The following is a 26,816-nucleotide window of genomic DNA, read 5'->3' on the forward strand; positions in this document are numbered from 1 at the left end:
AAGGACTACAACGGTGGGAACAGAAAGGACGACGGGGTCGGGGCGGGCTGCTTTACGGCAAGGCGCGATGACAGTGTCTCTGAGAGGAGTGAGGACTTGGGGAGGGCGCTTTTGCGACAGTGAAAGGAGGATACGCCTGTCGCAGGCATCTTTACGACGGAGGGCATGCTGGCGCCCAGCTTCAGCTTTGCGACGACCGCATTGTCGGCCCCACCCCCCTGGGAGAGGCAACACCTCCAAGTATTCGCTTTACGGCAGCAGAGGGCCGATTCGCTTCACGTTACTTCCTGCAAGGCGCTATGAGCTGAGTCTAGGGGAGCCAGAAAAGCCGTAGCTTTATAAATGAAAGTGCCTGCCCTCCACGTCACTGAGATCGGAAATGCGTTACGACAGCGTCGCAATCTCCTCACGCAACGCCTCGCTCCTCTCCTGAGGAGCAGAGAGCCGACTATTTAGGGAAGAACAAAAAAATTCCTATATATTTCAGGTCAAGTCTAGCTTGATCTCCAACCAAAGAAGCGCCCAGTTTCAAGCAATGGCACCGATGGTCCCAAAAGATTCCTTCAGAACTATATGCCCCCGGCGCAACTCCTGTCCTCGCGCTGTTGGCGGACTGTGATGTCACAATCGAGGCTTCTCGCCCCCTAGCCAGGTCCTCTGGCTTTGATTGGCTGGTTCGGATGAGGGCGGTGATGGAGGAGGGCGGGAACAAATCGCAGAGACAAAGAAAGTCTCTGGGTTGGACAGAAAGGGAACGGTGACTGGAGGGTGCCCCGGCCGGAGGCCTCAGGATGGTCTAGAAGCCGCCCACCGCCCACCGCGGCGGCAGAGAACGGAGGGGGAGGGGGCCCGGGCCTGAACCCTCGCGTTCCCCGCCCCCCCCGCGCTGGGGGCGGGGCCTGGGCGGGGCTTGCGGAGCAGGGAGGCGGGGCGGGTGGCGGACAGTGGCCCCCTGGTGGGGCCATGGAGAAGCAGGAGCCTTGGGGAGCTGCCAGCCGCTTCGACGGGGGATCTCCTGGCCGGGCAACCAAGGCCGGGCCAGAAGGGGTCAGAGGAGCCGAGGCAGGCCCTCGGCACCCTCAGTTCCCCGGGAGCTCCGCCATTCACAGCCCTGATTCGCGGCGGGCCCCTGCGGGAGTGGGCCTCGGTACCCCTGGCCGCAAGTGCGGCACGTGTGTTGCTGGATACAGCACCCCGTACCCTGGAAGCAGTGTACCCCACTCCGGGGCGCACGGTTCAGAATGCGGTTCGTGCCACGGGGCAACCTGCTTGCAATCCAAAGACTCCGGTGTGGACCAACCCCGGGGCATCCTAAAAACCGGCCCCGAATTGTCGCGATCCCCCAGTGCGGAGAAGTAAGGAGCCCAGCCCTGCCGGCAGGGGGCCAGCGCCGGGCAGGAGTGTTGCCGGGACACCGAAGGGGCGGACCCAGGAGGGGGCGGGGTGGAGTCCTGAGAACCACCCCTAATTGGGAGAGGAACGCTGAGGTTCCCGGCCTCTGGGGAGAGCAGCAAGCGCCCCAGGAATCCGAGCCGCCTAAGTGCCTTGCCCCATCTACCAGGGTATAAGAGGAGTTTTTTGAACCCCCTGGAAGGAAAAGGGAGGCTGTGAGGAAGCAGTCACTAGAAAGTCTCCTCCCCCTTTTCTGTGCCCACCCCCCCCAAAGAAAGGCTCAGCGCTGGGATGAGATGAATATCTTGGCCACCTACCACCCTACCGACAAGGACTACGGCTTTATGAAGGTGGACGAGCCCAGCACTCCCTACCACAGGTGCTGGGGCTCGGCTGCAGCCCTCAGGGCCAACACCCTCCCCCCACGGGGCGGGGGGGGGGGGGTGGGCTGCCGGTCTCCTGACAGTGCTTCCCCCTCCTCTGCAGAAAGGACAGTGACGAGGAACTGGCTGCAGGGTCCTCCCCCAAGGTATCTCCCGAATTGCTGCAGGAGAGGTGAGAGTCCTGGCAGAGGTCACCCCTCACCTCCACGGGGCTCTGTCTGAGGCAGTCCTTTTGGGTCCACAAAATGGGAGGTCCGACCCGTGCTCTCGGGGCCCAGCCAGGAACCAGCCTGGGGAGGGAAGGATCAGGCAGCGTGGCCCCATCTACCAACTGCCCCTATGGTTGCCCCAACTAGTCTCCCTCCCCTTCAGGTTTGCAACAATGGACAATTTCCTCCCCAAGGTCCTCCAGTATGGTGATAACAGAAGCTCAGAGCCTGCAGACAGCTTTGCCAAGACGTGTAAGATCCGGGGCCAGGGACTGGGTGGGAAGGGCAGGCAGGATGTACCTTCCACCAGAGAGGGCCTGGTGGGACAGCCAAGCTCGCGCCGACCCACAGACTCCAGCGATTTTGGCAAGCAGCGCAAGACACACTATGATGAAGGGAAGTTTTTCAAGTCTCAAAAAACCGTCTTGGAGGACAAGGATGGCCGTGGACGTGGTGCCAATATCAGCAGTGGCGGTCAGCATGTACTGCGGGACCCGGAGCCCAGGCCTGTGGAGAGAGACTGGGAAGGCGGACTGAGCAGCGGAGTCAAAAGTGAGACTGGGCGCAGTGACCGGGAGCCGGGGGCAGCGATGCTGGGGCTCCAAGCTCAGGGGTGCTGTAGTCCAGAACTTGTCCTTCACTTCTCCACCGTGCTCAGCCCAGACCCCACCGCCTGGGAGGTGATGCCAAGGGGAGAAAGGAGGCAGCGGGAGTGGGGTCCCCACTCAGGATGCCCCCCAGAGATGGGTAACTGGTGAGGAACAGAGAGGCCACTGAAGGGGAGGGTAAGAGAGGTACACGGGACGAGAACCTGCGACTCGGGTTTCTGCCCCCTGGCGGGGGCCCGCAATGGACACCTGGGAGGCAGGGACACAGCAGCTGACCCCGAGGCTTCGGCAATTCCTCAGATTACTCTTCCTGTGGCAATCGGTCTGTCCCGGCCTCCGGCCCCGTCACCATGGAGCAGGGCATGGGTCCAAGACGTAAGGAGTATTTCAGCAAAGGAAGATACTTGAGGTCGGACTCCCATCCAGAGCTGGACACAGAGGACACGCGGCAGCACAGTGAGAGCTGGGGGGGGGGGGATCGGTCTTGGGGGCTGGAGGGCTGAGAACCAACACACCCACCCTGGGTGCCCGACCCTCATCCTGTGACGTTCCAGGCTCCACGGGCCTGACCTGGGTGATGGAGAGTCCCATAAGCACTGAGGTCCGTTGCCTGGATCCCAAAAGAGGCTCTTTGAGGGATCACAACAAGCCCAGTGAGGACTCCCTGACAATGACATCATCACAGCCTGGTGAGGGCACCGGGCCACCATCTCCGGGGTGACAAGCTCCTGTCTCCCAGCCCCCAACCCAGCAATAGCAGGTGGTAAGGGAGGCTCTGCAACCCGGAGGCCAGGACCCAAATCGTCCAGGAGGGAGCCAGGGAGGCCTGGGGGGTGGGTCAAGACCCTTTCCAGCTTGGCCCCGTCTGTCAGCTCTGCACCGCCTCCTTGACTCCCCTCTACCGCTTCATCCGCCCCACTGCAGGAACCACCGTGTCCTCCCAGGACAGTGGGTCTCAAGTGTCCAGCTGGTATCAGTGGCCCGTGGCCAAGGAGCTGGACCCTCAAGGCCCAGGGAGTTCAAAGAAAGAACACGGAGGCAAACCAAATGCCCCAGGCCAGAGCGGGCACAAATGTGAGCCTAGGCAGAGGCAAGGGGGCGCTGGCCCGGGAGAGAAGGGGGCACAGTGGGTGGGTTCCAGGGAGCTGGGAGAGGGGGTCAAATGGATGAGATCGTGTGCCTGCTGCGGGAAAGCTACTGAGCCCACCTGTTCCCTCTCCAGATGAAGCCTTACACGTTCACTGGACTCAGGAAGACCAAATCTGACCATGGAAAGTACAGCCATCTGGGGGTGGGGTGAGGACCACCTTCCCCTGCCCTCGCCGCCCCAGGGTGCACAATAAAGAGACGAGCAGGAGTCTGAGTGCTGTGGATTGGGTGCCCAGTCCTCAAGGAGAGGGGAGGAAGGAAGGGGGTCTATGCACAGGACACCATGTACTGGACCCCGGCAGGGTGGCCGTGACCGAGGCAGTCAGCTTGGGCGCCATGCGTTTGCCAGCATCCCCCTCCTCAATTCTTTGAGCAACCCGGAAGGCAGAGGTTATTGCTTCCAGCTTCCAGCTGGGGAGACTAAGGAATCGAAGCGCTAGCCCAGGGCCGCACAACTTCTAAGTCACGGAGCCAGCTGCTGAACCTAGACCGTCCCCAGAGACTCGGGCCCCAGGAGGAAGATGACAGCCCATAGTCTCTGGGGGCGGGGCTGTGGCTTCTCTGATCTCAGGCCCCCTCCCCCCACGCAGGCCCCACCCTACCCCTCCTAGCACAGCCTGGAAGTGTGGGGTGAGAGCTCCTCCTAGGACGCCCCCTTCCCTCGGGCACAGAAGTGCACCCCCAGGCCCTGTCAGCAGAGGACCCTCTCTGCTTCCCCCTCCCACGACGCCCCTGCTGGGGCCGCGAGTGCCTCCCCCTGCATCCTCACCCACCTGCCTCCAAGGACCCTGGGGCAAGTTGGACCAAGATGACGGTCAAGCTGGACTTTGAGGAGTGTCTCAAGGATTCGCCTCGCTTCCGGTAAGTGTGTGCGGGTCTGCGGGGCCCGAGGAGGGGGAAGGTCCAAGGCCCCCCAACGGACACGGCTTTCCCCAGCACAGATCTCCCTCCAGGGAGTAGGCCCCAAAGGGATAAGAGTTGTGGACCCGAATGGTATCTAACCGTGGGCCTCCAAAGTTCCCCACCTACTGCCTGCATCTTCTGGCCTCTCCAGCCTCTCTCATCCCCCAGAGCTGGCATTGCCGCCTCCCTCCCACCAGGACTCCTGCCCCTCCCCCGCACCTGCTCTGGGGCGGTTAGCGACTTCCTGTCCTGGCCACATCCACCTTCCTTCTACCCTTCCTGCTCTGGCCCCCAGCTGCAGTTGCTCCTAGAGTGATCAAGCAAGGGGCTGGGGGTGGGGGGAGGGGGCTCCTGAACCCAGCAGCTTTCTCAGTCTGTACCCAGCACTCTGCGCCCCTCACCCCAACACGGGCGCAGCAGAGAGACCCCTACAGATCCAAGCTCTGTTTCCGTGACCGCGGCCCTCCTCTCCCAGAGCCTCTATCGAGCTGGTGGAAGCCGAAGTGTCAGAATTGGAGACCCGTCTGGAAAAGGTGACCCAGGAGCCCAGTAGCACGAGAGGGCCAGGGAGAAAGCTGGAGAGTGAGACGGGGTTCCAGGGTGACTAAGTGCTGATTGTGTAGGGTGGATATTTGGGGGAGTGCAGAGAAGCACACCGGTGGTCTGAGCCTTCAAGGAGCTCAGGATCTTAGAAGACAAGAGTCGCTGTGAGCCCCCTGCATCGAGCAGTCCCCAGGCGGAGTAGGAGCCTTCCTGGGCGCTTAGAGCCTGCAGACTGGCCCTGGAAGTCACAGCAGTGAAGTGGTTACACACCAGGACAGGGAGGCCTCCACTCTGCTTTGTTGCTATGTTAACTAAAACAAAAGCTTTTGTTGTTGACTATGCAATGCTTGTAGGTTTTTAGGGGATAGAGTACAGTATTTCAACACATGAACTAGTCAGGTAACTGGCATGTCCATTTCCTTGTCTTTCTCTCTGTGTGGAGCCCACCAAGCGCTCCCTCCTCGTCCTCCACGCGATGTGCAGTACGTGACTGCAAACAGCTTGCCCGCTGTGCTGCACAGCCCTAGAACGTATGCCTGCTCTCTGTGTGCAGACCTGTTATCCTCTCTGCCCCCGCAAGCACCCTTTAAAAAAACTTTATTTTAAAGGAAGGCAAGAGACAGAGAGAGAGGCCTTGCATCTGCTGGTTCACTCCCCAAATGCCCGCAACAGCCAGGGCTTAGCCAGGCCAGGCTGAAGTCAGAAGCCTGGAACTCCATCTGGGTCTCCCACCTGGGTGGTAGGAACCCAACTACTTGGGACATCCCCTGCTGCCTCCCATTAGCAGGAGGCTGGATTTGAAGTGGAGGAGGTGGGACTTGAACCAGGCAGTCTGATATGGGAAGGGGTGTCCTGAGTGGCTTAACCACTGTGCCAAATGCCCACTGCACCAGTTTGTTTTTGTACACTTTTCTCCACTAGGATGGAAGTACCAGGAGGGCCTTCTATGTTTTATTTTTGTTCAGTCTCCAGTGCTTGAGAGAGTCTGCGAGCTAATAGCTGACCAATGCATATCTATCTTTAAATACACTTTTTTATAATTTGAGTTAATTATAGACTTTCACGTGCCTGTCACCCAGCTCCCCCAGTGGTGACATCTTTGCATACGTCTAGGGCCTTATCAGAACCAGGAAATTAATATTTGCTCAGTACAGCTCGCCATAAAGTCTGCATACTTAACTCTGATCTTGTGTTTTGGGCATACTGTTTTTTCTTGATAATAATTCTATGGCACTTTAGCACATGTAAGATGCATATAACCATTACTCCTCAGGATCCAAAACTTATCACCACAGAGGAATTCCTTTGTGCTGTCCCTTTGTAGAGAGAGCCTCCCCAACCCCTTCTCTAAGCTGTGGTGAACACTGATTTGTTCTTCATAGTTTTATCACTTCTAGAATATTGCATAAGTGGAATCATATAATATATGACCTTTTTAGAAATTGTATTTATTTATTTTCACTTCATTTGAAAGGCAGAGAGACAGACAGAGATCTTCCATCCACTGGTTCACTTCCCAAATATCCATGGCAACCAGTTCTGTGCCAGGCTGAAGCCAGGAGCCCAGGACTCCATCCAGGTCTCCCACGTGGGTGGCAGGCACCCAAGTACTTGAGTCACCATCTGCTGCCTCCCAGGGTGCACATGAGCAGGAAGCTAGGTCAGAAGTGAACCAGGCAGTGCCGTATTTGGTATGGTCGTCCACAGCCCACAGCATCTTAACTGCTCACCAAACACCTGACCTTTAAGACTGGCCTTTGATCGGCACCGCAGCTCACTAGGCTAATCCTCCGCCTGCGGCACCGGCACCCCGGGTTCTAGTCCCAGTCGGGCGTGCTGGATTCTGTCCCGGTTGCTCCTCTTCCAGGCCAGCTCTCTGCTGTGGCCAGGGAGTGCAGTGGAGGATGGCCCAAGTGCTTGGGCCCTGCACCCGCAGGGGAGACCAGGAGGAAGCACCTGGCTCCTGGCTTTGGATTAGCGCAGCGTGCCGCCCGTAGTGGCCATTTGGGGGGTGAACCAACAGAAGGAAGACCTTTCTCTCTGTCTCTCTCTCACTGTCTAACTCTGCCTGTCAAAAAAAAAAAAAAAAAAAAGATTGGCCTTTTAGCCCGATGTTGTGACACGGTGGGTTAAACCACAACTTGTGATGCCAGGTGGATTCCTGCCACCCGTGTGGGAGACCTGAGTGGCATTCCAAGCTCCTGGCTTTGGCCTGGCCCAGCTCCAGCCATGGAGGCCATTTGGGGAGTGAACCAGCAGATGGAAGTTTCTCTCTCTCTCTCTGTCTTTTCCCCATCCCCTGCCCCATCCCTGTAACCCTACCTTTCAAATAAATAATACATCTTTTCTAAAATGATTGGCTCTTTCCCCCACTCAGAGTGATGCTCTCCAGTTGTGGCATGTGGCAGTAGTTTGTTCCTTTGTCTTGCTGGGGACTATTCTACGTCATGTAGTGTCCGTGCTCAGATACAGCGGGGCCTGGTGTGGGTGAGGGACAGGGTAGACACTTAGTGCCCTGAATCCACACAGTGCATTGTGGGCATCCTTCATCACACACTGCTACGCTTTAGTCCTGCTCAGCTTCCTGACTGCCAACGCTCCTGTCTGCCAGCCGCCTCCAAGCTGTAGTCCCTGAAGCATCCCCAAGTCCCAGAAAGCGCTGTTCAGTTCACAGAAGTGCACTGAACACCTCCGCAGCCCCGGCTTTCTGAACTCCTGCTGCCCTGGATTGCCCCGGAGCTGCCCTGGTGGTCTCTTGCCTCCTGGGCTGAGCTGAAGGGCTCCACAGACAGTGGCCCCATCCCTGACAGGATGATACGGGCCAGAGGGCCCTGTGGTGTGACTTTAGGGGCAATGTGTCATAGCCCTGCAGGCAGTAAGGTCTTGGGGTCAGGGACTGGACTCTGGCTCAGCCACCTGTGCTCCCAGAGGGCCCCTTCACAGGCCAGCCTCTTGCCCCTTGGTTGATCAAGTGTCTCTGTCGGTTGAAGAGGCCACATAGGATGGATTCCAGGAACACCTTAGGCTCCCATCTTGGCCCTGACCCTGGGGCTTAGAGGACCAATGACTGTAAGGGAACCTTGAATGAGCACAGAATGGATGACCCCATTTTAATCTTTTTCAATTTTTCTGCTGGTCAATAATCATTTATTTGACATTTATCATGCCAGTGGCAATTAGACTTGAGACAGATTTTCTGATGTGATGGACTAATTTTAATGTAGTGTTTACTGAGAGAAAATAAATATTTCATATTAAAAACAAAAAAAGAATGACAACCCCCAGCAGTAAAGCTAGGGCACTGAACGCCCACCTGTGAGCCAGACAGTACAGAAAGAGGGTGTTTCTGGGTCTCCCAGGCAGGCCAGGGAGAGACACAGCAGAGTGAGTCAGGAGACGCTTTGGGAGATGGACCTGACAGTGGTCTTGGAAACAGGCTGGGAGGAGCTGACAGCGGGAGCCGAGCAGAGATGAGAACAGACAAGGTTGAGTGAGGAATGGGGAGAGCTGGGCCAGGCTTGCAAGGCAGGTAGGCAAGGTGGGAAGGAGAGTGCGCCCTGGGCAGGGGGGCGGGGGGTGTCACCTGGTGCTGCAGCTCCTGGCACACCCACCGTTGCCCTCTTTCCCAGCTCCTCAAGCTGGGCACCGGTCTCCTGGAAAGTGGGCGCCAGTACCTCGCCTCCAGCCGGGCCTTCATTGCTGGCATCTGTGACTTGGCCCGTCTGGGTCCACCAGAGCCCATGATGGCGGTATGTGGAGGGGCCAAAGCAGGGCGGGCCAGGGGCTGGGATGAGGAAACTGCCATGGAACGGGACGGCTGGCCTGGGGGCTGCAGGCCTGGGGCTACCATCCTGGCAGCCGTAGCAGGAGGGGTCCGAGAATGAAGGGCTCTGCCACCCCGCGCCTGGTACTTTGTCTGTCTGTCTTCTTGCCCAGGAGTGCCTGGAGAAGTTCACCGTGAGCCTGAGCCACAAGCTGGACAGCCACGCAGTGAGTTGGGGGGCGGGGAGGGGGGGCTTGGGACTGGGTTACGTGGTGTGGGGGCGGGGCAGGGTTGTCTGTGATCCTGACCCTCACCTGCCAATTTCTGCTTCCCCCAGGAGTTTCTCGATGCCACCCAACACACACTGCAGCAGCAAATCCAGACCCTGGTCAAGGAGTGAGCAGGGAGGGGCTTATTTCCCAGGAAGCAGCCCTCCCGGCCTCTTGCTGTCACTGCGGGGAGGGGAGGGGAGGGAGGTTGAGAGTTGTGAGCGATAGAGGAGAGGGGAGGTGGGGGGCGAGGGGTCTGGTGTCTTGTTTTCTACCCTTCCTTCCCAAGGGTTGCCACTAGAGAGAGTCCAACTCTAGAATATGGGCCAGCCTCCCCACCCCCGCCCGGGGCATTCCCTGCCGGCACCTCTGTGACTCCGTGTCTTCTCCCCACCCACCCCAGAGGTCTCCGGGGTTTCCGGGAGGCCCGCCGGGACTTCTGGCGAGGGGCCGAGAGCCTGGAGGCCGCTCTGACCCACAACGCAGAGGTCCCCAGGCGCCGGGTTCAGGATGCCGAGGAGGCTGGAGCGGCTCTGAGGACTGCTCGGGCTGGGTACCAGGGACGAGCATTGGATTATGCCCTGCAGGTGCCTGTCCTTCTGGGGTAGCAGCGCCTCAGGGGTCACCTGGAGGCTGGGACTTACCTGTGTGCAGCGGGAGAGGGTGGCATGCATTCAAGACTGACCCGAGGTCTTCTTGGGCCCTCAGATCAATGTGATTGAGGACAAGAGGAAGTTTGACATCATGGAGTTTGTGAGTTGTGGCAGTGGCGAGGGCGAGGTGGAGAGGAGCCTGCTGTCGGAGGGCCTGCGGGAAGCTCTGCCCCCCTGCCCACCTTGTCCTCCAGGTGCTGCGTTTGGTGGAAGCCCAGGCCGCCCATTTCCAGCAGGGCCACGAGGAGCTGAGCCGGCTGGCCCAATATCGCAAGGAGCTGGGCGCCCAGGTGGGACCCCAGGAGCAGGCAGCTGGTAGAGGGGGAGGTGGGGAGCTCAGGTAACTCTTGGGGCCCCGTTGGAGGATATGTGTGGCATCTGAGGTGCCCCTTCTCTACCCAGTTGCACCAGCTGGTGTTGAATTCAGCACGGGAAAGGCGGGACATGGAGCAGAGGCACGTAGTGCTGAAACAGAAGGTGAGCGGGCCGGGAAGGGCCGGGGCCCAGTGGCTGCGTTCTCTGCCCACTCCGGTTGTCCTTTGACCCTCTGTGTCCCCAGGAATTGGGTGGGGACGAGCCAGAGCCAACTCTGAGGCAGGGGCCCAGTGGCCTGGTCATGGAAGGGCACCTCTTCAAACGTGCCAGCAACGCCTTCAAGACCTGGAGCAGGTGAGGAGGGGGCGTCTGCATGGGACAGGAGCACCCAGGCGAACGCTTTTCCAGTAGTGACAGTGTGCTCGGCCAGGCAAAACAGGCAAAGCCTCTGCCTTCACATTTCCTCAGTGCAGACAGACAATAGCCCTGGCGACGAAGCTGGTGACTGTGTGTTGTGTTAGAAGGTAATAGTGCCACAGGACAAAAATAAGCCAGCAAGGGACTGGCAGGCTTGGAGGAGGGTTGCTATCTGAAACTGTGGGTCATGAGAAGCTGACTTTGAGCAAAGGCCTGAAGGATAACTGGGGGAAGAAAGTTCTAGGCAGAGGGAAGGGCCAGCGCCACTTGGACAGAGAGGGAGGAGGAAGTCACTGGAGCTGCAGTTGGAGGTGATGGGACTCCGAATCGTTATAGGACCTTGTTGGCTTTTGTAGGGACCTTGGGTCTACTCAGAGCCCCTAAGGTTTGGAGCCAGACTCCTTCCCCTTCCATGGCCATTACCAGCCCAGAGGGGATCTTTATGCAAATTGCAAAATGGAGCCCCTTCCCCAAGACCCTTCCACTTGTCAAAATCGTGGCAGCAGCTCTGATTCAAAAGCTGATCTCTTCTGCAAACATCCGCCTCTGAGACACGCTCCAAAATCATTCTTCCACTCGCTGGGTATCCCTCGGCCCAGTGGGGCTGATGCAAAACTTCACTTTATAGCCACATAGCACTGTTATTCCCTTAAACACTGGCTACATAAGGGGAAAATTGCAGCAATAGACTCTTTTAAAAAATGTATTTATTTATTTGAAAGGCAGAGTTAGAGAGGGAGGGACACAGTGAGAGATCTTCCATCTGCTGGTTCACTCCCCAGATGGCTGCAATGGCCAGAGCTGAGCCAGGCCAAAGTCACAAGCCAAAAGCTTAATGCAGGTTCCCCACCCGGATGGGAGGGACCCAAACACTGGGGCCATCTTCCACTGCTTGGCCAGGCCAATACAGGGAGCTGGATGGGAAGTGGAGTAACCGGGGACTTGAACCGGGCGCCCAAATGGGATGCTGGCGCTGCAGGTGGTGGCTTGACCCTTTGCACCACATTGGGCCCCAACAGATTGCTGTTGTTAGAGAAGGCATTTTACTGCCATCTGCCGGAGGATTATCTCATAAATGTATCAGAGCTGAGCTGTCCCAGGCTGCACCGCTGCCCCACTGTCTCTGGAATGTCTCTTGGGACAGGCAGCCCAGGTCTCTCCCCTCTCAGGGTGATCCCTGATGGGGCAAAGGCACAGCCTCCCTTCTGCCCCATCCCGATGCTGTCTGTGTCCTTAATTATTTCCACCTCCTCCAGACGCTGGTTCACCATTCAGAGCAACCAGCTGGTTTATCAGAAGAAGTACAAGGTGGGTAGACCGGGTCCTGGATGACTGCCCCCGGGGAGACTCAGCCCTCGCCCGTGGCTGGGCACTTGTGCCCCCATCTCCTCTCCGCAGGACCCTGTGACCGTGGTGGTGGACGACCTTCGGCTCTGCACGGTGAAGCTCTGCCCAGACTCAGAAAGGCGGTTCTGCTTTGAAGTGGTGTCTACCAGCAAGTGAGTGCAGTCCTGGGCTGAGACTCTGTTATATCTACATGTTTGCCAGTCGTCACGGGGCGGCCTGCCTGCAGCTTCAGGCCCTCAACCATTAGCGGCTGGAGATCGCTAGGAGGAGGGAATGGGAGGTGAGGGGTATCACGGAGGATATTACCAATCTGTACAGACCTACAGGAGCGTGTTTGTGATGGGGTTCTACCTCCATAAGCCCACCGTCAGCTGGAAATATCCCAAGTCAAAAATACATTCAGGCCAGCGCCGCGGCTCACTAGGCTAATCCTCCACCTTGCGGCGCTGGCACACCAGGTTCTAGTCCCGGTCGGGGCGCCGGATTCTGTCCCGGTTGCCCCTCTTCCAGGCCAGCTCTCTGCTGTGGCCCGGGAGTGCAGTGGAGGATGGCCCAAGTGCTTGGGCCCTGCACCCCATGGGAGACCAGGAGAAGTACCTGGCTCCTGCCATCGGATCAGCGCGGTGCGCTGGCCGCAGCGCGCCAGCCATGGCGGTCATTGGAGGGTGAACCAACGGCAAAAAGGAAGACCTTTCTCTCTATCTCTCTCTCTCACTATCCACTCTGCCTGTCAAAAAAAAAAAAAAAAAAAAAAAAAAAAAAAAAAAAAAAAACATTCAGTACACCGATTGGGAGCATCACAGCTTGGCGAGACCACCTTAACCGTGCTCAGAGCACTTACTTTCACCTCAGCCTACAGCCGGGCAAGATCGTCTGCCTCAAAGCATGCTAAAGCCAAGTGCGGAATGCCTCGTGTAACTTAGTAAATACTGCACTGCAGGTGGATCGGAGAGTGGTTGGATGGGTGTGTATCTGCACCTTCGCAAAGCCAAAAACTCCCGAGCCACGGCCCAGTGAGGCAGGGACCGTCTGCACTGCAGGGCGACCGAGGCCAGCTCAGCACCGGCTGACTGCCCACCTGCCCTTCCTGCCACATCGCTCCACAGGCCCTCCTCATCCTCTTGCCCCTCCTCCCCAGGTCCTGCCTCCTCCAGGCTGACTCCGAGCGCCTCCTGCAGCTGTGGGTCAGCGCTGTGCAGAGCAGCATTGCCTCGGCCTTCAGCCAGGCGCGCCTTGAAGACAGCCCGAGGGGTCCAGGCCAGGTACCTCCATGTGGGGATGCAGGGCCAGGCTGCCCTGGGAGATGGGGCACCCCCAACCCTAGGCCCACTGCGTGTCCTTTCTTCCTGTCTCCCCCCAGGGCTCAGGACACCTGGCCATGGGCTCTGCTGCCACCCTGGGCTGTGGCGGCATGGCCAGGGGGAGGGAGCCTGGGGGAGTCGGACATGTGGCAGCCCAGGTGCAGAGCGTGGACGGCAACGCCCAGTGCTGCGACTGCCGAGAGCCAGCCCCAGAATGGGCCAGCATCAACCTCGGTGTCACCCTGTGCATTCAGTGCTCCGGCATCCACAGGTCACTCCCCAAGACCCCACACATGAGCCCGGCTCCTTCGGGCTGCAGTGTTGCCCCCTGAGGCAGAGCCTGTCACACAGGCTCCTCTCCTGTCCTGTCCATCTTCCTCTCTCATCCGGGTCACTGAGCAATGGGGGCTGGGGCACAAGGTAGACACAGTTGGGCCCAGTCCCTCGGAATCCTGGTCTGGCCCTGGTTGGGGGACACTCAGAGGAGTTTATTGGACACTCAGAAGGAGGCATGGCAAGCGCTGTCCAGGCCAAAGTGTACTGGGGAAAGGGGGGTGGATGAGGGCCTTAAAACGAAACACAAGGAAGACGGAAGAAGGATAGGGACCAGGCAGAATCCTGCCAGAACCAGGTCAAGGCTCCAGGGCCTCCTTGCCCTGCCCTGGCCCGGCACCCCTACATGCAGGCCTCGCCTCGAGTCTCTTCAGCCACAGCCATAGCCGCAGACTCCCCAGGCCGCGGCCCCACAGAAGCTCTGACCCCGTCCCCTCTCGCCCTGCAGGAGCCTTGGGGTTCATTTCTCCAAAGTCCGCTCCCTGACTCTCGACTCATGGGAACCGGAACTAGTGAAGGTAGCTTGGGATGCCGTGAAGACTGGGGGTGAGGACACTTGGGAATGCAGGACCCCGAGGGCTGAGACACTCACCTCCGCCCCTGTCCCCCACCTGCGTGTGCCTCTGCCCCTGCCTCTCGAAGCTCATGTGCGAGCTGGGAAATGTGGTCATCAACCAGATCTATGAGGCCCGCGTGGAGGCCATGGCAGTGAAGAAGCCAGGGCCCAGCTGCTCCCGGTGAGGATGGGCTGGGTGCCGGGGGGGAAGAGGGAGAGGACCTGGGATGGGGAGAAGGGAGCCTGTCCCTTTCTCCCCTCCACCAGGCAGGAGAAGGAGGCCTGGATTCATGCCAAGTATGTGGAGAAGAAATTCCTGACCAAGCTCCCTGAGATTCGAGGGCGAAGAAGTGGCCGGGGGGCCCCTCGGGGACACCCTCCTATACCTCCAAAGCCTTCCATCAGGCCCCAGCAGGGGAGTTTCAGATCCAAGCCAGGTACGGGGTGGGATGGGCCAACATCGAGCACCTGCTGTGTGCTCCACACCACGCCAGGCCCTGCAGGGAGGCACAGGGTACGAGGCCCAGGTCTTCCCATTGAGAACGTTGGGGGGACCAGACTACAGTTTCAGGGGTTACCAGGGAGAGTGTTCTGTTCTTAAAGAAAAAAGTGTGGGGCAGGGAGCAGGCAGGAAGGGCGACAAATAACCAGTGCCAACAGCCTGAGAAAAGGCAGGGACGGAGCCTGGGATCTGCAGGGGAGGAGGAGGGCGTGAGTTTGGCCGCAGAGTACTCTGGCTGGCGCAGTCAGCTCACCTGTGTCATCCAGACCAGTCTGGGTGGTTGGACAGGATGCAGTGAGTCACGACAGGGGCCTGCACACATGCACGCTGCCACTTCCACAGGCCCACACCCAGGCGTGGCATCTGCCTCCACCATCCCGACCACCCCACTGCAGCATCGGGGGCTGTGCGGGGGGAGGGTTTTCTTCCCAGTCTCAGAGCTCGTTCCCCCTAACAGAGCCCCCGTCTGAGGACCTGGGAAACCTGCACCCTGGGGCCCTGCTGTTTCGAGCTGCTGGGCACCCACCATCCCTCCCCACCATGGCCGATGCCCTTGCGCACGGAGCTGACGTCAACTGGGTCAACGGGGGTCAGGAGAATGCGACGCCACTGATCCAGGCCACAGCTGCTGTGAGACCCGTGCAGCCCTCCCTGTCTCCCTCACCCCTCCCCCAGCCTGCTCCCTGAAGCCCCCACGCTGTAGGGAGAGATGAGCAAACTAGATCAGGTGTTAGGAATGTGTGATTGGAGGCAGAGAACCTGAGTTGGAATCCAGGAGAGGCTGAACTAGTTACACTAGTTACTAACCTCTCTCTAGTGCACTCTCTTTGTTATACTTTGGATTTAACAAATGCCTGTGATGAGTTAGACACTCAGCTGTAACCCCCCATTACCATACCCACCTCTAAAGATGCCACACCCCCGACCTGTCCCCTCCCCTTCTTGATGCAGAATTCTCTTCTGGCCTGTGAGTTTCTCCTGCAGAACGGGGCGAACGTGAACCAGGCAGACAGTGCGGGCCGAGGGCCCCTGCACCACGCTACCATTCTTGGCCACACTGGGTAGGGATGACGACCCTGGGGAGGAAGGCTCTGGGGCGGGGGAGGGGAGGGCCTTCTGAACGTGGCCATTGTTTCCAGGCTTGCCTGCCTGTTCCTGAAACGGGGGGCCGACCTGGGGGCCCGGGACTCTGAAGGCAGGGACCCTCTGACCATCGCCATGGAAACAGCCAACGCTGACATCGTCACCTTGTGAGACGGCGCGAGGGGCGGGGCTAGTGCTTGGACTATCCATTCGGGGCGGGGCTAGCGCGGAGACTGGAGCGTGAAAGGTGGGGCCCGGGAAGGGGCGGGGCCAGCGAGAGAGAGGGTGCACTCAGGATTAGGAAGGGGGGTGCTGGCAAGGTCTGGGAATGAGTTCAGCCAGCCAGCCAGCACTCAGGGACCCACACGCAGACGGGCATCTCTGAGACGCTAGACCCGACCCTAGGGAGACGGGAATGAGACACCCAGCTCAAAGGTTGGGGAAGGGGGAACAAGGGGACCGCCATTCATCCCTTAATTCCCTCTCCTCCAGGCTACGCTTGGCAAAGATGAGGGAGGCCGAGGCCGCCCAGGGCCAGGCAGGTAGAGTATCCACTCACCCCACGCCCCATGCCTGAGCCCTGGGCTTCCGCCTGGTCACCTGTCCCTCCCCCCTTATACCCAACAGCATTGGTTAATACGATCAGTTATTCAACAAATATGTATGGGTGCATCTGACGTGCCAGGCCCGCGGCACAAAACACAGGCGCGGGTGCTGGGTGCAGGATGCACGAGGTCCCTCCACCCACGGCCGGCGGAAGCGCGTGCTCGGACCCGACCCGCCCCAGCTGCCCCGCAGCGCCCTTCCGCGCTCGGGCAGGGCTGTGCGGCCTCCCCAGCCTTTCCGCATCCCCTCCAGGAGATGAGACGTATCTCGACATCTTCCGGGACTTCTCCCTAATGGCGTCAGACGACCCGGAGAAGCTGAGCCGGCGGAGTCACGACCTCCACACGCTCTGATCCCCGCCTTCCGGGCCGCGCACCCCTGGCTGCCGCTCCCCACCGCCAGCCCCTTCCCATTAAAGCCTCAGTTCTTTGCTCTGCCTTCGTGGTTCGCTTCCTGGGCTTCACCCTCGGGGCGCCGCAGGGTGCAGGGGTCGGCTGGGAGCTCGTGACCCTCCCCGGGGAGGGAGGGGGCAGCTTCAGCCTCAGCTGGGGGCCCCGGGCTCTCGGTCCCGGCGCGAGGGGCCGCCCGTGCGGGGTGGGGGCCGGCCTTCCCTTAGCGGGAGCTGGCACGGCGCCGGGACGGAGAGAGCAGGCTCCAGCCACCCCGGCCCGGAGGCATCCCCGGAATTCGGCTGCTCAGCACCCGCCCCCTCGGGAGTTCCCCACGGGAGCCACTGGGAGGAAACTGGGCGCTGGCCCGGGGGATGGCCGGGCCTCGCTCGTGTTAGCGAGCAGGAATGGCGAACTCCGGCCCCCGCCAGGTTTCCAGACGTGAGGCCGAGCACACCTGCGGGGCTGTCGCGGCCGCATCCGGGGCGACGCGCCTGAGTCACCCCACCCCCGCCCGAGGCCGCCCGCCCGGCGCGTCCGCCCCGTCCCTCCGGCCACTCTGGGCCCCCGCCTCCACCCCAGCGGCGCGAGCCGGGCGGGGGCGGGGGGCGGGGCGGGGGCGGGGCCGTCTCTTAAAGGGCCCTGGCCGCTGCCCTTAGGCCACTTCCTGGGGGCGGAGAGGACCTCGGCGGCCGCGGCGACAACCGGGAAAGGCAGCGGCGTCCGGGTCCTGAGGCTCGCGCCAGCCTCCATCAGCGCCCTCGGACACTCCCAGCTCAGACGGAGGATTGTCGCTTCCCAGCCGGTATAGGGCGGCTCGGCCATCCGCTCCCATCAGCGCCTCCGCCTCCATCCCCTGGGACCCGTGCCCTGAGCCAAGCCAGGCCTTCGACCGACCGGCCCCGGGGCCCTGCGTCGACTCGTCTACGGCGACATTGATCTGCCCAGGAACTCGGAAGCTGAACCCTCCGAAGAGTTGGCCCTGAGCTCGCCACTGTCACCTGCTGAGTGGGATTCCTGAAACCCATTGTCGGCATATCTCCCAAAACCGGATAAGCCTGCACTGAGAACTCCTTCCCCTCTCTGACTGCTCTCTGCTGTTAGCTGCTCTCCCAGCCTTTCAGGAATCTCTGTGCCTGAAGCCAGCCCTCCCTCAGGCCCCCACCCCATCTCACACAAGGTAGCCGGGGTGAACTCCTTGCCTTGCCTCCCGGGCCTCCAACCTAGCCTGAACCTCACCACCCAATTCTGCACACACCCAGGGAATTCGATCTTTCCTTCTCCTTCGGTGCCTCCTGTACCCCCAAAATTTCCCCTCCTCCTGTGCCCTCCCCGCCCCCCTCCTTTGGGGGCCCTGTGACCCTGAATGTGGGGGGAACGCTATACTCCACCACCCTGGAGACCCTGACCCGCTTCCCAGACTCCATGCTGGGGGCCATGTTTAGGGCGGACACGCCCATGCCCGCCAGCCTCAGCCCCCAAGGAGGGGGCCACTACTTCATCGACAGGGACGGCAAGGCCTTCCGACACATCCTCAACTTCCTGCGCCTGGGCCGCCTGGACCTGCCCCGTGGCTACGGAGAGACAGCTCTTCTCAGGGCAGAAGCCGACTTCTACCAGATCCGGCCCCTCTTGGATGCCCTGCGGGAGCTGGAGGCCTCTCGGGGGACCGCTGCGCCCACAGCCGCCCTGCTCCACGCAGACGTGGACGTCAGCCCGCGCCTGGTGCACTTCTCGGCCCGCAGGGGCCCGCACCACTACGAGCTGAGCTCCGTCCAGGTGGACACCTTCCGAGCCAACCTCTTCTGCACTGACCCCGAGTGTCTGGGGGCCTTGCGGGCCCGATTTGGCGTGGCTGCTGGGGACAGGGCAGAGGGGGGCCCTCATTTCCGTCTGGAGTGGGCCCCCCGCCCTGCGGAGCTCCCCGAAGCGGAGTATGGGAGACTGGGGCTACAGCCGCTGTGGACTGGGGGGCCGGGAGAGCGGCGGGAGGTGGTGGGCACGCCGAGCTTCCTGGAGGAGGTGCTGCGGGTGGCCCTGGAGCACAGCTTCCGCCTCGACTCCGTCTTCCCTGACCCCGAGGACCTGCTGAACTCGCGGTCCCTGCGCTTTGTCCGGCACTGAAGATGCTGCCATCAGCTTGATCGTGGGAAGGGAGGGAACGGGGCGGCCAAGGAGGTAACGGGGCTCCTGCACCTCGGGAGCTGGGAGAGTCGGGGTCCCGCTGCACCTGATGTGGGCGGGAATCGCGCCCACGGAGCATTCGCAGGGAGCACCGAGGCTATGGGCCAATGCTGATCTTGGGAGCACTCTCTTGGCTTCTTCTCGCCTGAGGCCTGGGGACTCCCAGCGTCTCCTGGGTGGAGCTCAGTACTCCTGGATCTGCCAAGGCGAGGCCTAGGGCTCCCTGCAGGAAGCTTAGGGCTGAGGCATAAGGTGGCACTTGGGATGGCCCTAACGTGGTCCCCTGGACCGTGGCTTCTCCTCCTGGGGCCAGGTAGGCCTGATCTGACCAATGAGAGGCCAGAACATTCTGGAATGTGGGAAGGGAGGTTCTTTGCTGTATCCCAGTCTGCCTACTGAGGGCGGCAGGAAGGGCATGCCCCACCCTCACTGGCGGAAGGGAGCTAGGAGAAGCCCCATTAGCGCTGGGGCTGGAGCCCCCTCTGGAATTCTGTTTCCAAGGATCCCACATTGATGGTGGGGCCGGCCGGGGGAAGAGGGCGGTGTCCTAGCCTGCCTCCGTGTGTGTTCGTGTCAGCCAGTGCGTGTCTGGCGTGTGGGTACCTGGCAGCTGATTCTGGTCTGTGTGATGGCCCGACCCACCTGTGGTCTCTGCAGGTCCAGGCCTGCCAGGGTTGCCCAGCCACTGCAGGGGCACAGGTGTGTCTGTGAGTAGACGGCGACTCCGTGGTTTAATCATAGGGTGTGTGTTTGTGTGTGTGTGTTTATGTGCCCACATCCCCACGTAGGCAGGAGGGGCCTGCTGGGGTTTGAGTCACTGGGATCTTCCTGGTGAGAGCTAGGAGAAGTCTCTGGGCTCGCTGGGCCTCTGAGGCCTGTGTGGAACTCCTGGTTGCTGAGGCAACCATGAGCCTGTTGCTAGGAGATAGCTGGGGAAGGCCCAAGGCTGCCCAGGGCAGGGAGGGAGAGTGGGGGAGGATATGGGGCTTGGGGGTCCTTGTGGACGGATGGGATACACATGCACAGCTTTGCTGGAGAAGTCACTCGTGATTTATCACCGGCCTTGATTTCAAAGAACAATAAATAAAATTGCTTTGTGAAGACTGCTGAAGCCAGGCTGAGGCTCTGGCTCCCCACTTCTGTCTCTGGCCATCTCCATGTCTTCTGGATTGCAGTTCCTTGTACCCAGCTTTATGCCAGCCAAGGATGGAGCACTAGCATTGCTCTGGAACATTCTAGAACCAGCAAGTGTGCTGAAACACTCCAGGCGAAGGGCTGGAACCCTGCATTCTGAGGCCTTCCCAGCCCAGGGGTGCCTGCCCCCACCCCCCACCCGGCAGGCGTCATGAGGAGCCTGGCACTAGCTGGGGTATTCCTGGCTGCCACCCAGGCCTGTATCTTCTGCCGCCTCCCGGACAGAGACTTGTCAGGCCGCCTGGCACGGCTCTGCAGCCAGATGGAGGCCCAGTGGAAGGAATGGGCCTCCCCAGATTTCTCCGCCTTTGCCCTGGGTAAGGCCTGACCCCAGAGCCAGCAACAGTCAGCCCCAACCCAAGGCGGGTAGCATGTGGCTTCTCAGCTGTGCCTCTCAGCCCTCTCTGGCTACCCCAGCCTCTCCCTCTGCGATCCCAGGGAAGTAGGAGGGGCTCCAGAACCCCCCCAGTGCCAGTGAGGGAGTCACTGGCCCTTGCCCACCTCCACAGATGAGGTGACCATGAACAAGGTCACAGAGAAGACTCACAGAGTCCTCAGGGTCATCGGTGAGGTCAAGGGGCTTGGGCTGAAACCCAGGAGGGGAAGGGGGGCTGGGGCTGGAGAGGTAGAGGAGGGGGGCTTGGGCAGGGAGGAGGGGCTGGGAGCTGGCAGGGTTGAGGCCCAGGGCAATATCGCTGCTCTCTGCCTCCTCAGAGATCAAAAGGTCTCTCTCTTCACTCCCACCCTATTGGCAATGGCTGCAGAAGACCCTGATCCCCCAGTACACCAGGGAAGGTACGGATGCCCACGGCTGGGCTGGGCGGCAAAGGGGTGCGCGGCTAGGCGGCTCATCCAGGCCACCCCTGCCTTATCTCATTGCAGCTCTCTGTGCTCCGGCCTGCCGTGAGTAGAAAGGGAGAGGGCTCTCCCGGGTAGCAGAGGAGAGACCGGTTGCTGGGGAGGAAGTCGGTAGGCAGCTGGAAGGGGAGAGGCCTGGGCCTCCCCTTCCCAGTGCTGCGCCCGCTGTCTCCTGCAGGGGGCAGCACCATCCTGTACAACTGCTCCACCTGCAGGAGTGCCGAGGTGTCCTGTTGGCCCCGAAAGCGCTGCTCTCCAGGTCTTTACTCCCCAGCCCCGCCCACCCTGCCCAGATCCCTGCGCCCCGGGGCTCCCCCTGCATCAGCGGGCATGGTCCCCAGGATCCGTGACGGGCTCCTGGGTTCTCTTTAGGAAGTCACGATCTTTGGGAAGCCAGGATTCTGCTCCTCTGCGTCTCCGGAGCTGCCCTGCTCCTGGGCGTTCTGAGCCTCCTGGTGGAGTGAGTTGTGGGGACGGGAGACGGCCTCCTGGCCTCCTACACTGCCCACTGCCTCCCATCGCCCATCCTCCTCACTGCCCCTCCCCCATCCTCTGCCCTCAGGTCCCGACACCTCCGAGCCGGCAGGTGACTGGTGAGATGCTGACAGCTGCCTCTAAGAGGGGCATACCCCACACCTCGACCAGCAGCCCTCCCTGGTCCCAGCCTTCCTGACCCCAAAATCTAGATGTCCCCACCATCCCGGCATCAGATGGCCTCCAGGAACCCAGACACCCGCAGCTGGAAAGTTCCATCCCCCCCTGGCCCTCCACCAATCAGACAGGGCAGCCAACCCTGCCAGGAAATTATCTACAGAAGGAAAGAATCCCCTGCACGCCACCACCACCCCTCCCACAGCCCTCGCTCTGTTCCCGGAAAGCGGGGGCTGGCCGCCCCAGAAGCGTCTCTGGGCCCTCTTGTGACTGACTGGGGATCTGGGAACGAGCGTTCTGGAAAACTCCCTCCCCCTGCAGCCAGACCACATCAGTGAGGCCGCTGGCATGCGCTCCCTCCATTGTGTCCCAGCGAGAAGCCTGGGCCTTCCTCCCGCTGGGCCCAACTAAACCTGCTGCTCCACCCCCTCCGTCATCTCCCGTCTGTCTGCGGCCAGCGAGGGCAGGGGGACACAGCGACAGCGACAGCGGCCTCTCGAAGCCCCTGGTTCTCAACAGGGGTGATGTTGCACTGCAGGGGATGGGGACAGTTCTGATGGGTTCAGCTGGGCGCAGGGGCTGTGCCACTGGCACCTAATGGGTAGAGACCAAGCATGCACCTCAGCGCCCCACTGTGCGCCGGCAAAGAGTGATCATGTGCAAAATGCCGGTAGTGTGTGGTTCCTTCGCATTCAGGGGGTTTTGGTTTAGGGATGGGAGATGGGACGTGAAAAGTGAGATCTGTCGCCTGGGCCAAGTCCCAGCCCAAGCCCCTGGGTCAGAGAGGACCCCCGGTTCTCACCTAGCCCCGTGATTTTCAAACTAGGTCGCCGGCAGCTCCAGGGTGCATTGGAGGCTGCATGAGCCCCACCTGGAGATGTTCTGGAACCAGTGGCGACCTGGGGCCTTGGTTCCTGTAACCTGAAGAGAGGCTTAGAGCCGCTGCTCTGGGCAGGCATCGGGGGACAGTGATTAAGCTGTTGCTTGGGACGCTTGCATCTCCCGGTCCGGCATCTTGGGAGGCAACAGAAGATGTGCTACCCCCACTGCCCCCCAACCCCGCCACGTGGGAGACCAGGTGGAGCTCCTGGCTCCCGCCTTCAGCCTGGCCCAGCCCTGCATGTTGTAGGCATTTGGGGAGTGAACCAGCGGATGGAAGATGTCTCCCTCTCTCCTTTCTCTCTCTCTCTCCCTTCCTCTTCCTCTCCCTCTCTCTCTGCCTTTCAAATAGATGAAAATAAATAAACATGTATAAAAGGAAGCAGAGTTCTAGGGGTGCTCCTGGGGCCCCAGGGAGGGGAAAGGAATCCCTACCCCTTTCACAAGAGGAAGAGTACCTTCCATCTAGTATTATACATTCTAGTCCAATCCCTTCGTTTTACATACACACAATGAGACCCAGAGATCACAGGAGACCAGGAACTTGGAGTTGGCTTTGACAGGTGGTGAAGACACTGGTGTGGTGCCCACACTCACATTGCAGTGCCCGAGGTTGAGCCCAGCACCATTCCCCATTCCAGCTTCCTGCTAATGAACACCCTGGGAGGTGGAGGCCGCAGGCAATGGCTTCAATACATGGGTCCCTGCCCCCAACACAGGAAACCTGGAGTGTGTTCCCAGCTCCCAGCTTTAGCCCAGCCCTGGCCATTACAGGCATTTGAGGAGGGAGCCATGGATAGAAGCTCCATTTGTCTGTATTTATCTCTGCCTCATAAATAACTTTTTTTAAGAAAAAGATTTTGTTTGTTTGAAAGGTCGAGTTACAGAGGAAGGGAGAGGGGAATCTTCCATCTGCTGGGTCACTCCCCGAATATCGGCAACCATTGTCACTGGGCCAGGCTGAAGCCAGGACCCAGGAACTTCATCCTGGTCTCCCACGTGGATGGCATTGGCCCAAGCACCTGGGCCATCTTCTGCCGCTTTCCTAGGTGCATTAGCAGGGAATTGGATCAGAAGTGGAGCAGCCAGGACTGGAACCAGCACTCACATCACATGCTGGCTTCACAGGTGGAGGCTGAACCTGCCGTGCCACATGCTGGCCTCATTTTCCTAAAAAAGAAAAAAATGTACAATTTGTCCAAGGTCAAACAACTCCTTCATTCATTCACTTGACAATTACTTAGGGCATAGTTACCAGGTGCTAGGCAGCATGACTGCACAAGACAGGATGAGAGGGGCCGGCGTTGTGGTGCGATGGTTAAGTTACTGCTTGCAACGCCACATCTCACATCAGAGCTCTAGATCCCATCCCAGTTACTCCACTTCCAGTCCAGCTCCCTGCTGGGAGAGCAGAAGTGGGAGACCCAGAGAGCTCCAGGCTCCTGGCTTTGGCCTGAACCAGCCCCTGCCATTGTGGCCATCTGGGGAATAAACCAGCAGGTGGAAGATTTCTGTGTGTGTGTGTATGTGTGTGTGTGTCTCATCTCTATAACTCTGCCTTTCAAATAAATAAATATTTTTATAAAGATTGATTTATTTATCTGAGGTAGGGGGTGGGGAGGCAGAGAGAAAGAGAGGGAGCTCCTATCCACTAATTCACTCCCCAAATATCTGCTGGGCCAGGCCAAAGCCAGAAGTCTGGAACTCCACCCAGATCTCCCACGTGGGTGGCAGGAACTCAAATATCTTGACCATAATCTGCTGCCTTCCAGGCAGGAACCTGGATCAGAAGCATGGAACAGCAGGGGCTTATCCCAGGCACTCCCAATAGGAGACGTGGGGGTTTGGAGCAACAGCTGCATCCCCTGCACCTAACACCTGCCCACAGTCCCCTCCATTCCCGGAGGGCCTCTGTGCTGCCTGTGGCCCTCCCAGGTGGGCCCTCAGGGACCACACTGGCCCTCCTAAAACTCCACACAGCTTGCGTCTTCTGTCCAGCATCACATGATGGTTAAGAATGTATAGGCTGAGGGGCTGGTGCTCTGGAATAGTGGGTAAAGCCGCCACCTGCAGTGCCGGCATCCCATATGGGTGCCAGTTCTAGTCCCGGCTGCTCCACTTCAGATCCAGCTCTCTGCTGTGGCCTGGGAAAGCAGTAGAAGATGGCCCAAGTCCTTGGGCCCCTGCACCTGCGTGGGAGACCTGGAAGAAGCTCCTGGCTCCTGTGCAGCTCCGGCCGTGTGGCCATCTGGGGAGTGAACCAGCAGATGGAAGACCTCTCTCTCTCTCCCTCCCTCTCTCTCTCCCTCCCTCCCCCCTTCTGCCTCTGTATCTCTGTAACTCTGCCTGTCAAATAAATAAATACATATTAAAAAAAAAAAAAAAAAGATGGCCAGCGCCATGGCTCACTTGGCTAATTCTCTGCCTGTGGTGCCAGCACCCCAGGTTCTAGTCCCGGATGGGGTGCTGGGTACTAGTCCTGGTTGCTCCTCTTCCAGTCCAGCTCTCTGCTGTGGCCCAGGAGGGCAGTGGAGGATGGCCCAAGTGCTTGGGTCCTTGTGTGGGCAGCCGCAGGCAGTCTCCCTTTTTCTTTACACTTAAACATATGGATGGGCCAGCACCGCGGCTCAATAGGTAATCCTCCGCCTGTGGCGCCGGCACACCGGGTTCTAGTCCGGGTCGGGGCGACGGATTCTGTCCCGGTTGCCCCTCTTCCAGGCCAGCTCTCTGCTGTGGCCAGGGAGTGCAGTGGAGGATGGCCCAAGTGCTTGGGCCCTGCATCCCATGGGCCCTGCACCCCATGGTCTCCCATGGGAGACCAGGAGAAGCACCTGGCTCCTGCCTTCAGATCAGCACGATGCGCTGGCCGCAGCACGCCAGCCACGGCGGCCATTGGAGGGTGAATCAACGGCAAAGGAAGACCTTTCTCTCTGTCTCTCTCTCACTGTCCACTCTGCCTGTTAAAAAAAAAAAATGAAGAACAGCCTCCTATATCTTATTACAGCACAGACAAAAGGCTAAGGAGGTTCCAGGAAGAGGCAGGACCTTCCTTATCTCACTGTTAGACTTCTCACAAGAGATGATGTAGATAATCAGTCACACCTGAAACCTGCATTTATCACCTAGGTGTTTTATTATACCCTTGTAATCAATGATTGATAACATTTTGCGATCTGTTAAGTGGAAGACCCTTTGTAACCCCAAAAGTCTTTTGGATATGTAAATCTTCTGTATACAACTGGTCATGTTTAAATACTACTGGACTTGTTGAATAAACAGCCTTGATCAGGATTTGTCTTGGCTCCATTCTTTGTGTCCTTGTCCCCGCATTCCCACTTGCTGTTTCAGGAAACCCCGTTCATTGTGCTGCAGGCAGGCACATCCCTGCACCCTCATGGGAGACCAGGAGGAAGCACCTGGCTCCTGGCTTCAGACCAGCACAGCGCCAGCTGTAGCAACCATTAGGTGAGTGAACCAACAGAAGGAAGACCTTTCTCTCTGTCTCTCTCACTGTCTATAACTCTCTGTCTCTCTCTCACACTGTCTAACTCTGCCTGTAAAAAAAAAAAAAAAAAAAAAAAAAAAGTGGGCTGACTGATTTTAGACCCTGTCTTTTTCTCCCCCTGGATCCTGGGCGAGATAATTAACCTCTCTGTACCTGTACCTGTTTCTTCATCTGTTTTTGTTTTGTAAAATTTATTTATTTGAGAGGTAGAGTTACAGAGAGAAGGAGAGACAAAGAGAGGGAGAGAGATCTTCCATCCACTGACTCACTCCACAAATGGCCACAATAGCCAGGGCTGGGCCAGGCCAAAGCCAGTTGCTAGGAGCTTCCTCGAGGTCTTCCACGTGGGTGCAGGGCCCCAAGCACTTGAGCCATCATCCTCTGCCTTCCCAGGTGCACAAGCAGGAAGCTGGATCAGAAGCGGAGCAGCTAGATGGGATGTGGATGTGTCAAGGGGCAGTTTAACCTGCTGCACACCACCCCTCCACCCCTCCTTATCTTTTTTTTTTTTTTCTTTTTTTTTTCTTTTTTTTTTTTCTTTTTTTCTTTTTTTTTTTTTTTTTTGACAGGCAGAGTGGACAGTGAGAGAGAGACAGAGAGAGAAAGGTCTTCCTTTGCCGTTGGTTCACCCTCCAATGGCCGCCGCTGCAGCCGGCGCACCGCGCTGATCCTGGCAGGAGCCAGGAGCCAGGTGCTTTTCCTGGTCTCCCATGGGGTGCAGGGCCCAAGCACCTGGGCCATCCTCCACTGCACTCCCTGGCCATAGCAGAGAGCTGGCCTGGAAGAGGGGCGACCGGGACAGAATCCGGCGCCCCAACCGGGAC

At 59.3% G+C, this 26,816-nt stretch overlaps 4 protein-coding genes across 17 annotated transcripts; all 4 read left to right on the forward strand.

Moving 5' to 3' along the window:
• Nucleotides 1-236: 236 nt before the first annotated feature.
• LOC103351473 (uncharacterized) lies at nucleotides 237-3,949 on the forward strand. Of its 6 annotated transcripts, none has more exons than XM_017348869.3 (9): nucleotides 237-652; nucleotides 1,667-1,771; nucleotides 1,879-1,947; nucleotides 2,148-2,236; nucleotides 2,336-2,536; nucleotides 2,893-3,048; nucleotides 3,147-3,281; nucleotides 3,517-3,666; nucleotides 3,815-3,949. In XM_017348869.3, the coding sequence occupies exons 2-9, from the start codon at nucleotides 1,689-1,691 to the stop codon at nucleotides 3,856-3,858; spliced, it is 927 nt and encodes a 308-aa protein (XP_017204358.1). In that variant the 5' UTR covers nucleotides 237-652; nucleotides 1,667-1,688; the 3' UTR covers nucleotides 3,859-3,949. The 6 variants fall into 6 exon arrangements, 5 of the variants coding, with proteins under 5 accessions (XP_017204358.1, XP_008269020.1, XP_008269017.1 ...); XM_008270798.3 differs by having other exon boundaries at nucleotides 1,671-1,771; XR_011383646.1 differs by lacking the exon at nucleotides 237-652 and adding an exon at nucleotides 682-1,355 and having other exon boundaries at nucleotides 3,147-3,355.
• A 141-nt stretch (nucleotides 3,950-4,090) lies between these two features.
• ACAP1 (ArfGAP with coiled-coil, ankyrin repeat and PH domains 1) lies at nucleotides 4,091-16,769 on the forward strand. 3 transcript variants are annotated; one of them, XR_001795229.3, is made up of 22 exons: nucleotides 4,091-4,602; nucleotides 5,120-5,177; nucleotides 8,817-8,936; nucleotides 9,124-9,177; nucleotides 9,288-9,346; nucleotides 9,623-9,806; nucleotides 9,928-9,972; nucleotides 10,067-10,162; nucleotides 10,275-10,349; nucleotides 10,432-10,541; nucleotides 11,861-11,912; nucleotides 12,003-12,103; nucleotides 13,090-13,213; nucleotides 13,312-13,523; nucleotides 14,034-14,103; nucleotides 14,228-14,322; nucleotides 14,409-14,578; nucleotides 15,101-15,273; nucleotides 15,595-15,704; nucleotides 15,783-15,973; nucleotides 16,219-16,268; nucleotides 16,585-16,769. XR_001795229.3 is itself a non-coding variant. In XM_051825252.2 (22 exons), the coding sequence occupies exons 3-22, from the start codon at nucleotides 8,928-8,930 to the stop codon at nucleotides 16,683-16,685; spliced, it is 2,001 nt and encodes a 666-aa protein (XP_051681212.1). In that variant the 5' UTR covers nucleotides 4,091-4,602; nucleotides 5,120-5,226; nucleotides 8,817-8,927; the 3' UTR covers nucleotides 16,686-16,769. The 3 variants fall into 3 exon arrangements, 2 of the variants coding, with proteins under 2 accessions (XP_051681212.1, XP_002718855.1); XM_051825252.2 differs by having other exon boundaries at nucleotides 5,120-5,226; nucleotides 15,783-15,893; XM_002718809.5 differs by having other exon boundaries at nucleotides 15,783-15,893.
• Nucleotides 16,770-17,058: 289 nt separating this feature from the next.
• Nucleotides 17,059-20,006, forward strand: KCTD11 (potassium channel tetramerization domain containing 11). The gene has a single exon (XM_008270790.4). The coding sequence runs from the start codon at nucleotides 18,147-18,149 to the stop codon at nucleotides 18,843-18,845; it is 699 nt and encodes a 232-aa protein (XP_008269012.2). The 5' UTR covers nucleotides 17,059-18,146; the 3' UTR covers nucleotides 18,846-20,006.
• Nucleotides 20,007-20,159: 153 nt separating this feature from the next.
• On the forward strand, nucleotides 20,160-25,778 carry TMEM95 (transmembrane protein 95). Of its 7 annotated transcripts, none has more exons than XM_051825253.2 (7): nucleotides 20,160-20,416; nucleotides 20,609-20,665; nucleotides 20,814-20,894; nucleotides 20,982-21,002; nucleotides 21,136-21,216; nucleotides 21,330-21,417; nucleotides 21,520-25,778. In XM_051825253.2, the coding sequence occupies exons 1-7, from the start codon at nucleotides 20,251-20,253 to the stop codon at nucleotides 21,545-21,547; spliced, it is 522 nt and encodes a 173-aa protein (XP_051681213.1). In that variant the 5' UTR covers nucleotides 20,160-20,250; the 3' UTR covers nucleotides 21,548-25,778. The 7 variants fall into 7 exon arrangements, with proteins under 7 accessions (XP_051681213.1, XP_051681215.1, XP_069917427.1 ...); XM_051825255.2 differs by having other exon boundaries at nucleotides 21,173-21,216; XM_070061326.1 differs by having other exon boundaries at nucleotides 20,864-20,894.
• The last annotated feature ends 1,038 nt before the right edge of the window (nucleotides 25,779-26,816 follow it).

This window comes from Oryctolagus cuniculus, chromosome 17 (genome assembly GCF_964237555.1).
Source record: "Oryctolagus cuniculus chromosome 17, mOryCun1.1, whole genome shotgun sequence".
In the NCBI taxonomy this organism is placed as follows: domain Eukaryota; kingdom Metazoa; phylum Chordata; class Mammalia; order Lagomorpha; family Leporidae; genus Oryctolagus; species Oryctolagus cuniculus.

Coding starts and splice junctions, on each gene's coding strand:
- KCTD11 (XM_008270790.4), top strand. CDS start 18,147: ATGCTGGGGGCCATGTTTAGGGCGGACACGCCCATGCCCGCCAGCCTC.
- TMEM95 (XM_070061326.1), top strand. CDS start 20,251: ATGAGGAGCCTGGCACTAGCTGGGGTATTCCTGGCTGCCACCCAGGCC. Junction 20,417..20,608: donor TTTCTCCGCCTTTGCCCTGG/GTAAGGCCTGAC, acceptor CCACCTCCACAG/ATGAGGTGACCATGAACAAG. Junction 21,418..21,519: donor GTTCTGAGCCTCCTGGTGGA/GTGAGTTGTGGG, acceptor CTCTGCCCTCAG/GTCCCGACACCTCCGAGCCG.
- LOC103351473 (XM_008270794.4), top strand. CDS start 964: ATGGAGAAGCAGGAGCCTTGGGGAGCTGCCAGCCGCTTCGACGGGGGA. Junction 3,049..3,146: donor AGAGGACACGCGGCAGCACA/GTGAGAGCTGGG, acceptor GTGACGTTCCAG/GCTCCACGGGCCTGACCTGG. Junction 3,667..3,814: donor AGGCCAGAGCGGGCACAAAT/GTGAGCCTAGGC, acceptor TTCCCTCTCCAG/ATGAAGCCTTACACGTTCAC.
- ACAP1 (XM_002718809.5), top strand. CDS start 4,550: ATGACGGTCAAGCTGGACTTTGAGGAGTGTCTCAAGGATTCGCCTCGC. Junction 11,913..12,002: donor TTTATCAGAAGAAGTACAAG/GTGGGTAGACCG, acceptor TCCTCTCCGCAG/GACCCTGTGACCGTGGTGGT. Junction 13,524..14,033: donor CAGTGCTCCGGCATCCACAG/GTCACTCCCCAA, acceptor CTCGCCCTGCAG/GAGCCTTGGGGTTCATTTCT.